We start from the raw sequence: 10,932 nt of genomic DNA, 5'->3' as shown, positions 1-10,932 counted from the left end.
AGTTTCTCTTCCAACAAGAATGTGTGCAAATAGTCTTTGGAAGAACCAGGCAAATCCAGATCTAAATCCCTTTTTACCTTGGATTGTGTGACCGTCTCTCTCAGTTCAGAATCCCTTATTAAAGGAATGGAGATAAGGATATCTTACTCTTGCTTTTGTTGTCAGCATTAGATGAGATAGTGTATATAAAGTACTTATTATACTATCTGGCACATAGTAAGAACACAACAGATTTTTTTTCCTCTTTTCTTTTCCTCCTTCCTCTTGCCTTAGGTGTGGAAGTAGTATCTATTTTATCTTTTTAGTATTTGTCCTTTTAGATAGTAGTCATTATATGCTACAATGATCTCCCAGAGAGATTGACTATATATTTACACACATATCAGGGCCCACACAGTGAGGTATCTGTAGGAATATGTAAAAATAATTTTAACAAATTTAATGCCCAAATGGCTCCTTTGCCTGTATTCCAAATATAATTAAGTTGCGTTTAGCATTGGAGCCACCGGGAGCTTTACAAATGCTATGTCCAGGCTGCATTCCACAGCAATTCCGTCAGGATTCCAGGGGTGAGGTGCAGGCATTAGTAGTTTAAAAATCTCAAGTGATTCTAGCAAATTACTAAATCAGAAACTCTGGGGTGAGGCCTAATAATATATATTTTAATTAGCCCTCAGGGGATTCTGATACACACTCAAGTTTGAGAACCACTGGTCTAGACACCCAGTCTTCTCCACTCCCTTATCTTCTGTCCAAACCCATCAATGATCATATCCTACTACTTTTATCTTTTAAGTATTTCCCTCATATGTCAACTAATTTCCATCCTGAGCACCATTATCCATTCTTGCCCAGATAACTGGTTACCCTGTGACTAGTTTTTCTTCCCTCCAGTTCCCTCTTCTTTCAGCAGCCAGTGTGAGCCACAATAAATGTCTAACCACGTCTCTTCTCTGTCTTCAGGGGCAGCCCATTACCTCCAAAATAGAATCTAAACTCTTCAGCCTGGCGCACAAGGCCCTCTGAGGCTGGCTTGGGCTAAGCTCTCTATCCTCCTCTCCTATCACTCCTTGACTCCATTTCAGCAGTGGAGAGAGTCTAGGGGTTTCAAGGTGGATAATGCACATCTAGAGAAGAAATTTGGTCAAAAGAAAATCCCGGGGTTCTGGGGCTGGATCTCTGGTAATCTTGCAGTGGGAGAGGTGTTCTGGAAGTACAGACAGGTTACTCTAGAAAGATGGAAAAGGGTTCCAATTTAGGGAGGCTGACTGGAGTTGCACAAACTTTCAACTGTGCTTATTCAAATTTTCACCCCCACTGCTTACACTCAGATAAAAGATCTAGAAATTAGGTTTGAAATGTCAACTGCAGTTTTCCAGAGCTATCACAGGATTCTTAGTCATCTGTAATTCTGACCAGCTGTTCTACAGCACATTTTCTCATGTCACGTAAGGCTGCAGTGGGTTGACCATGGGTCATTTCTGCATAGAACTCGGAAAAATGGGTGCTTAATGCACATTCCATGGCTCCTTTTTGAAGGCATGCTATTCTGCTTATAGATCATCCCATATTCAAACTGGATGTTGTGGAATGGTTCAAGATTTTTTTTTTTAATTTGCTACTTTTAAAGGCTTTTTTAAAAAGGCACTTCAGCCACTCACCATACGTGCTGTAGTCTCAAATTTCCAATCACACTGGCCTCCATACAAGCCAATTTCTCCACTTGCCTTAGTGCACAGACACACAGTTCTTTCTAGCTTTTGTTTTCTCATCATTGCTCATACCAGTTCCCCTCATTGCCATCAAACCAAATCATATTTATCCTTTAAGGCGAGTTCGTTCACTCATTCATCAAATCTTTACTGCATGCCTTTTAAGTGCCAGGCACCATCCTGGGTACTGGGGGCACAGCGATAAACAAGATGGAGAAGCTCACTTCAGTGCCTCTTGGGGATATTGACAAGTGAATGAGTCATTATAACTCTCCCTAATAAGGGCCCAGAGGGAGAGATCCGGGTACTAGGAGAATATACGGTGGGGTTGGGATTACCAACCCCACTGTATGGAAGGTGTTCCTAAGCAAGTGAGAGCCAGCCTGGAAGAATAAATAGGAGGTAGAGAGTGGAAGAGGTTCCTTGCAGTGAGAACAGATTGGGCTGGAAAAGTGAGCAAAGGTCAGATTAGAAACTGACCTATAGAAACTCCTTCTAAGGCATGAAAGGATTTTTCATCGTTATTATGAAGAAACTGGAAGGAAAGCATTGTGAGCCTTTAAGTGGAGACCTGGTGTGAATCCCATTTATTCTTTGAAGTCTTCTTCAATTATTTAAATCCCAGGTGATTTTTTTTTTCTTCTTTGATTTCCAAAGCAATTACTGGCTGTACTTAGCAGCCTGACTCTGAATTCATGCACTGTATTTTTATTAACCTATGGTCATTCTCTGATGTTGGTTGTTGACATTTTGTGCCCACAGCACACATTCAGGTATTATATTTTTTGCTTGAATGCCCAAAATTTATTTTAAAGCTCCCTGTATTTACAGTGTAATTGCTCCTCCAAGGAAACAATGCCACTTAGTATCACCCATCTTGGCTCTTATGTGCATCAAATTGTGCTGTGCTCTATGCCTCCTCAAATGACCAGATATAAAATTAATTTCATATATTGATCAACATTATGTGGCATATCAGTGAAGGGGACAAGTTTCCCAGATGGTCAATGTTTAAGAAGAACCATTATCTCAGAAGGTTACCTAACTCTAATGACCTCGACTTAGTGCAAACTCCTCAAGATCAAGTGGAGTTATCTAATTAAAAAAAAATCCCTCTCAATTCCTAACATAGTCCTGGATGTAGCACAAGGATTTACTTGAATTTTGCAGTTTTATTACTTAATTTACTCTTTTAAATTATGGAATGTCAGGCACTGAAATATGTATAAAGAATATACATATTTCATAAGGAAAGTACATCTTTTCCATCACCCAGTTTAAGAAATAAAACATTATGATGATAATTGGACCCCCACTTTACCTCTTACCACTGAAAGATAACCATTGTCTTGAATCTGGTGTTTGTCATCCCCACATATGCCTTTGCGTTTTCACTCCAGTTGTCAGTAGCCATAAACATTATGTGGTATTGCTTCTCAGGTTTTAAAATGTTGTATAAATGATGTCATAATATATCCTTCTGCAACTCTTTCTGGTTCAATATTATCTCTGAAATTTGTCTGTTTGCAGATACAGCTCCAGTTTATCAATTTAGCTGCTGTATCATATGCTATTGTATGAGTAGACCACATTAGGACATTCATGTTGGCTTCACCTCCTCTCTAAAACACACAGTGCTGCAGCGAACATGTTTGTATTTGGTTCCTGGCATATATATGTGAGAGCTTCTTACACACAGCTGTAGAGATCTAGTAGTGGGTTTGCCGGGTTTTAGGATATGCATATCATCCATCTAACTAAATATTGCTACAGTGCTGTTTAAACAATTTACAATCCCATCAGCAGAGGGTGAGTTCCTGTGGCTTCACATTCTTGATAATCACGTCATTTTCAGATTTAGGTATCTGATGTATTTTTCATGCGTATGTTTACACACACACACACACACACACCCCTACACATATCAGAGTTCTTAGGGGAAAACAAAACTTTACTAAATGAGTAGAGTTGAATCTGGAACTTCTCAGAGAGCAATAAATGGTAACTATAAAAATCTCAGCAACTTAGAATTAATTGGATTATTTTTAAATTATACAAATAACATCAGTAAAGTCAAGGACAATTATACAAATAACATCAGTAAGGTCAAGGAAAAGTACAAAATAGCCTATGGTATTATCCCATTAACACGGTCATTTCATTTTTTAATATAATAGATGCTCATTGACTTGGTAATTACTTGTTGCCTTAGCCAAATTGAATGGTTTTTAAAACTAATTCACTGTTAGCTAATTTTACATTTTATGTAAATGTTCCGAATATATTTAGTCTTCTACTCGTGTTCTATTAGGGTTGAATTAGACTGTAGTTAAATAATAATGATCAGAACAAACTTCCAAGTCAGACTTGTTTTTATTTTAGCAATTATCTCTTGCTACATTATAATTCCCAAGAACATCTCTGGTCACATAGAGTATCTGTGCTTTTCCATAATTCTTTTGCTGCAAACATTCAGTATACACAAAGCAAAGCATTCTAAAATATAAACAAAAGATTACAGCACAAAATAGAGGTTCATAAAATTAGCCTCTTATCACTTTTTTCTATTTCACCAGTTCCATTCTTTTGTTAATGTCCTTGTGAAGAGCAAACATTAACTATGGGTGATAGTATCCTGACAGGTGGGTTTTAGAGGACAATCACTGCTAGATGAAATGTTAGGTTCATCCCAGAACCAACGACATGGGCGTGGCTTTCCAGTTTTAAGAATGAGTAGAAGATATTCCTAGGAAATTCCAATTCTAAATGCTTTTAGGGGAGTCCAATCTGAGATATAGATGTAAGGAAAATAATGACAATCTTTTTCAGACAGATACATCATCAAAATCGATGCCTGAACTGTGCAGAGCTTTCAAAGAAAAGTTAACTCTTATAGGTAGGTTTCCCCAGTTCTCAGGAGAAATGAAATCACTCCAGGTTTGTCAGGTCTTCTTACTGATGTCTTCACTCAGAAAATGCTTCTCCTCAGATTTGGGATGGAGAACAAATTTAGCATGCTATTAGCCAATTGTTTTTGTGAAAAGTCCCTGTCGTTTACCACTACCTCTAATAGATGATTATACATTCTGGTTAGAACCACACGGGATTACACATGTCAGTGGAGCTATCTTCTTTTCTCCTATGATGACCTTGTGTCTTCGCCATCTGCAAAATATAAAAATATTCACTGCTTTTAATGTCATTACATTTGTTCAAAATGTTCCTCCAGGGTCTGCTCCTTTATATGCCACATATAAAACAAACACAATATTTTTGTCATTTTCAATGGTCAAAATAGAAGTCCAGCTCAGGGTGATGTGATAATAGAAATAAATGAACAATATATAAGAAGAATCATAGACATAATTCTTCCTGGAAGAATGCTGGTACATTAATGATTTGACATTCCATGCTTAGCAAATTTAGTGGTTGGTATTAAGTAGGTGCTTGAAGGGGTATGCAACAGACAATATCAAGGTTCTGTCCAGAATCCTTCTTTCTTTTTTTAACATTAATTTCTAGGACAATATTCCTTCATTTTCTGTCTTCCCCTTCTTGGCCTCCCTCCCCAACCATTGCCATATGAGCTTTTGCTTCCAACATCAGCAACTACTATTCTTCGAGGACTGCTGTTAGCTACTGGACCTGTTTTAACCACATGCACCATGAGTACCTGGAGTTTACATTCCTCTTGACAGCAGCTCTTGACCAATCAATAACCTGGGAGGAAGTAAGAAAGTCCAACTTTCTCTTTATCCAATTTGCCAGTCTGTGTCTTTTAACTGGGGCATTTAGCCCACTTACATTTAAGGTTAATATTGTTATATGTGAATTTGATTCTGGTATTATGATGTTAGCTGGTTATTTTGCCCATTAGTTGACACAGCTTCTTCATAGTGTTGATGGTCTTTACAATTTGTTATGTTTTTTGCAGTGGCTGGTACTGGTTTTTTCTTTCCATATTTAGTGCTTCTTTCAGGAGCTCTTGTAAGGCAGGCCTGATGGTGACAAAATCTCTCAGCATTTTCTTGTCTGTTAAGGATTTTATTTCTCCTTCACTTGTAAAGCTTAGTTTGGCTAGATATGGCATTCTGGGTTGAAAATTCTTTTCTTTAAGAATGTTGAATATTGGCCCCTACTCTCTTCCGGCTTGTAGGGTTTCTGCAGACAGATCTGCTGTTAGTCTGATGGGCTTCCCTTTGTGGGTAACCCGACCTTTCTCTCTGGCTGCCCTTAACATTTTTTCCTTCATTTCAACCTTAGTGAACTGATAAGCCACTTCAGCAAAGTCTCTTGCACATTGATACAAAATCAATGTGCAAAAAATCACAAGCATTCCTTTACACCAACAATAGGCAAGCAGAGAGCCAAATCATGAGCGAACTCACATTCACAATTGCTACAAAGAGAAAAAGACACCTAAGAATACGACTTACAAGTGTATGTGAAGGACCTCTTCAAGGAGAACTACAAACCACGGCTCAAGGAAATAAGAGAGAAGACAAACAAATGGAAAAACATTGCATGCTCATGTATTTCATAATTAATATTGTGAAAATGGCCATACTGACCAAAGTAATTTATACATTCAATGCTATCCCCATCAAGCTACCATTGACTTTCTTCACAGAATTAGAAAAAAAACTACTTTAAATTTCATATGAAACAAAAAGGAGCCCATATAGCCAAGACAAACCTAAGCAAAAAGAACAAAGCTGGAAGCATCATGATACCTGACTTCAAACTATACTACAAGTCTGCAGTAACCAAAACAGCATAGTATTAGTACCAAAACAGATATATAGAACAATGGAACAGAACAGAGGCCTCAGAAATAATGCCACACATCCACAATCATCTGATCTTTGACAAACCTGACAAAAACAAGCAATGGGGAAAGGATCTCCTATTCATTAAATGGTGCTGGAAAACTGGCTAGCCATATGCAGAAAACTGAAACTGGACCCTTTCCTTACACCTTATACAAAAATTAACTCCAAATGGATTAAAGATTTAAACGTGAGACCTAAACCCAGAAAAACTCTAGGAGAAAACCCAGGCAATACCATTCAGGACATAGGCATGGGAAAAGACTTCACGACTAAAACACCAAAAGCAATGGCAACAAAAGCCAAAATTGACAAATGGGGGGATCTAATTAAACTAAAGAGCTTCTGCACAGCAAAAGAAACTATCATCAGAGTGGACAGGCAACCTTCAGAACGGGAGAAAAATTTTGCAATCTATCCATCTAATATCTAGAATCTATGAGGAACTTAAACAAATTTACAATTAAAAGAAAACAACCCCATTAAAAAGTAGGCAAAGGATATGAAGAGACACTTCTCAAAAGAAGACATTTATGTAGCCAACAAACAAATTATAAAAGGCTCATCATCACTGGTCACTAGAGGAATGCAAATAAAAACCACAATGAGATACCATCTCACGCCAGTTAGAATGACGATCATTAAAAAGTAAACAACAGATGCTGGAGAGGATGTGGAGAAATAGGTACGCTTTTACATTGCTGATGGGAGTATAAATTAGTTTCAACCACTGTGGAAGACAGTATGGCGATTCCTTAAGGATCTAGAACCAGAAATACCATTTGACCCAGCAATCCCATTACTGGGTATATACCCAAAGATTTATAAATCATTTTACTATAAAGACGCATGCACACGTATATTTATTGCAGCGCTAGTCACAATAGCAAAGGCTTGGAACCAACCCAAATGCCCATCAATGATAGACTGGATAAAGAAAATATGGTACATATACACCAGGGAATAATATGCAGCCACAAAAAACATTGAGTTCATGTCCTTTGCAGGGACATGGATGAAGCTGGAAACCATCATTCTCAGCAAACTAACACAGGAACAGAAAACCAAACACTACATGTTCCCACTCATAAGTAGGAGTTGAACAATGAGAACACATGGACACAGAGAGGGGAACATCACACACTGGGGCCTGTCGAGGGATAGAGGGCAACGGGAGTGATAGCATTAGGAGAAATACCTAATGTAGATGACGGATTGATGGGTGCAGCAAACCACCATGGCACATGTATACCTATGTAAAAAACCTGCACATTCTGCACATGTATCCCAGAACTTAAAGGATTAAAAAAAAAGAAAAAGAAAAAAAGAAAGCCTAACTCTCTTGCCTCAGCTCAGAACATCTCTGCAGCCTAACTTAGACGCCTGCGTTTCCTTGAAGGATCAGGCTTAAGCTGCCCTCTATGGGACTTCGCCTGAGATGACACCCTTATTTGCCTTCCACTCCTTCCCTGTCTTGCTTCCTTCCTTACTAGTTCTCCTGTGAGGACTCCCTCAATAACTCACATGCACAGAAATTCCCAACTCTGGGTTGGCTTCAGGGGAATCTGGTCTAAAACAGAATCTTAGAGAGGCTCCAGCCTAGTTGTCTTAAAAAATTTTGCTTACAGCCACACCTCAAAGGAAAACAAAACATCTACTTCTTGCCTTGAACATTTTAAATATCTATTTTTTACATTATGAGTTTAAGTGGTTGAAAAAGATGTACGTTGTGACATATTATAAAAACTGACATTTAAAAATAAAACCTCAACATTTCTCTCTTAACTTATCCAACAGAGTCTACCATTATTTACCAAAAATATATGCAAACATGCTCATGTTTAAATGTCAGATAGTTTATAGTGTTCATTTCTCTCCTTAAATTTGTATTTCCCTTCCACTTTCCCCATAGAATTTCATTCTAACTCTAATATGTTTATATGCTTTAAAATATTTTGTTTGCCTAATCATAATTCTCTGTAAAAATATATATATTTAAGTGTATGTTCTTATTTTCTATGACAATAAGCTTCTATGTATTAACACTTTTTAAAGATGAATTATCATTAGAATTTATCAAAACAATATATATATTTAAATTTTGGTAATTCTATTAAGACAAAAAGTAAACATTTTTGCTCAAAATACATTTATTAATGAAATGGATTGTTTTTCCCTGTTATTTTTACTTATTACTGTTTTTGCTAGAGTAAGGCAAGATTTAATATCAGAATTGATAGAATTATTAATATCTATTGTTATATATTTAAGCACTGATAAATATTATTTATATCAATGGATCTTGAAGGACTTTTATCAGAGCAATGTCAAACAACTATTTGACTTCTTTCTGAATCATATCCCAAAAATCACCCAGTATTCTTTCAAAAAGTTTTACAAAAGAATCAGTTATCTAGTCATTTAGATGACATTTTCTAATTTCTGAGAAATATTTTTTTAAAAGTGCTTTACCAAATTTATCAAACGGCTATTAATTATACCCATTACTCTTTCACGGAGAGGCACTGTATTTATCTTGAAAAACTAAAATGTTTGGAAAAGCTTAATATTGCTAAATTAAGCACACTTGACACTTATTAGTATATTTTTTGATAAAATATTTTAATCATCTTTTCTGTATGTTTTTACTTCAGAATTTTGAAACTTCAATTTAGTTCATTCACTTTATGAGAAATGTTCCCCATGTAGCCTAACTGGAAGAAATGGTCTTTATTGTAAAAGCCAATCCATACACGCTCTGCCTTTGAAAGAGTCTAATCTCATCTCTCAGTTGAAATAATTATGGTATTGGGGGTTCCTGTGACGATATCTTACTACGATTCTGTCCCAAGATAGGTTGATAGCTCTTGCCATAGTGGGTTTTTGTTTTGTTTTCTGTTTTGTGGCTTTTGTTTTTTGTTGTTGTTTGTTTTTGTTTTTTTGTTTTTTGCCTGACAAAAGAATGCTTGCTCTCTGTTTTAGTCTATTTAGGATGCTATGACAAACTGCCATAAACTGGGTGACTTATAAACAAGACAAATCTATTTCTCTCAGTTCTGGAGGCTGGGAAGCTTATGATCAATGCACTGGCCCATTCAGCATCTAGTGAAGGACCTGCTTTCTGGTTCAAACGTGGTGCCTTCTCACTAAATTTTCACATGGTGGAAGGGAAGAGGAGTCCCTTTGTCTCCTTTATTATAAGGACACTGATCCCTCCATAAGGGATCCACCCCCACGACTTAATCACAAATGTCCTAACTCCTAATACCATGATCTTAGGGGTTAGGATATCAACATATGAACTTTGGGGGGACGCAAACATTCAGGCCATAGCATTCTTCATCAGTCTATCTCCGATACACTCACTGTTTGTTCTCATGGAAATCCCAGTCAGGAGAGATACACCCTTTGACAATAGTTGGGAAATGGGAGGGGCCAGATTACAAAATGAAATTTATCATCATTGCTATCACACCCTCACTCCATGATACACCGGAATTCAAAACGTTCTAACATGAGTTCAAATACTCCATTTCTAGCAACACACTTCTTCCTTAACAGAAGTATGTACAGGATGGAAAAGATTTGAAGCCTTACCTGGGTTTATGGTGCTTTGATTAAAGAAAGACTACAGACAGAATATTTTTAAATGACTCCTAGTTTGACAATCCCCACTCCACCCCACCCCAAATACCTCCCTAGAGGGGTTTTACATCTAGGGCAAAGCACCACAGTTAGATTCAGAATGGCCAAGAGATGTGCCGTTTAGTGTGTGTGAAGTGGGGGATGTTTTTAAAAGGGGATGCAGAAAAAGATGCCCTTCTGTGATTCCTCAGACACAAGTACATTCTCAGGTAGATGGAGCCCTTTAAGACTAGCCTTTGAAATCCACGCACTGGAAAATCTTTGTGTGTCACCCAGTATGTATACCCCAGTATAAAAAACACTGGCCTTGTCTAAGCTTTTCATTACACTGAGAAGAAAGTTTAGGACCAGAGCAATCAGGTAACTTCTCAAGATCATAAAACCAGTTAGTGACAGAACTAAAACTAGCACTGGAGTCTCCTCATTCCCAATCTGGTGTTCTTATCACCATAACCACTAGCTCTGATATCATTTGTTATCATCACTGTCATCATCAACATGATCACAATTTTAAATAGTAGCTAACATTTATTAAGCTTTTACTCTATGCTAAGAGCTGTTTGAAGTACTTCATATTCATTTACTGCTTACATTAGCCAATGACATAGGTTATATTATTATCCCCATTTTGCAGATGAGGAAACGGAAGCTCAGAGAGGCAATGTGACATGCCCAAGATCACATGACCAGTAATTGCAGAAATAGGATTCAAATTTACAGCTGGCTCCAGGATTCACTCTTTCAAC

General features: G+C 37.3%; 1 protein-coding gene across 2 annotated transcripts in view; it reads right to left on the bottom strand.

Annotated features, from left to right (window-relative positions):
* Nucleotides 1-4,066: 4,066 nt before the first annotated feature.
* The window catches only part of COL6A5 (collagen, type VI, alpha 5), a 123,899-nt gene continuing 117,033 nt past the window's right edge, over nucleotides 4,067-10,932 (bottom strand). For both annotated transcript variants that reach the window (XM_011977963.1, XM_011977964.1), the window contains one exon: nucleotides 4,067-4,877. In XM_011977963.1, coding sequence (XP_011833353.1) covers nucleotides 4,852-4,877 — 26 coding nt within the window. In that variant the 3' untranslated portion in view covers nucleotides 4,067-4,851. The remainder of the gene's footprint in view (nucleotides 4,878-10,932) is intronic.

This window comes from Mandrillus leucophaeus, unplaced genomic scaffold (genome assembly GCF_000951045.1).
Source record: "Mandrillus leucophaeus isolate KB7577 unplaced genomic scaffold, Mleu.le_1.0 Scaffold186, whole genome shotgun sequence".
NCBI classification, from domain to species: Eukaryota; Metazoa; Chordata; class Mammalia; order Primates; family Cercopithecidae; genus Mandrillus; species Mandrillus leucophaeus.
The sequence above is the reverse complement of the archived record's forward strand: the minus strand, read 5'-3'. Positions and strand labels throughout refer to the sequence as shown.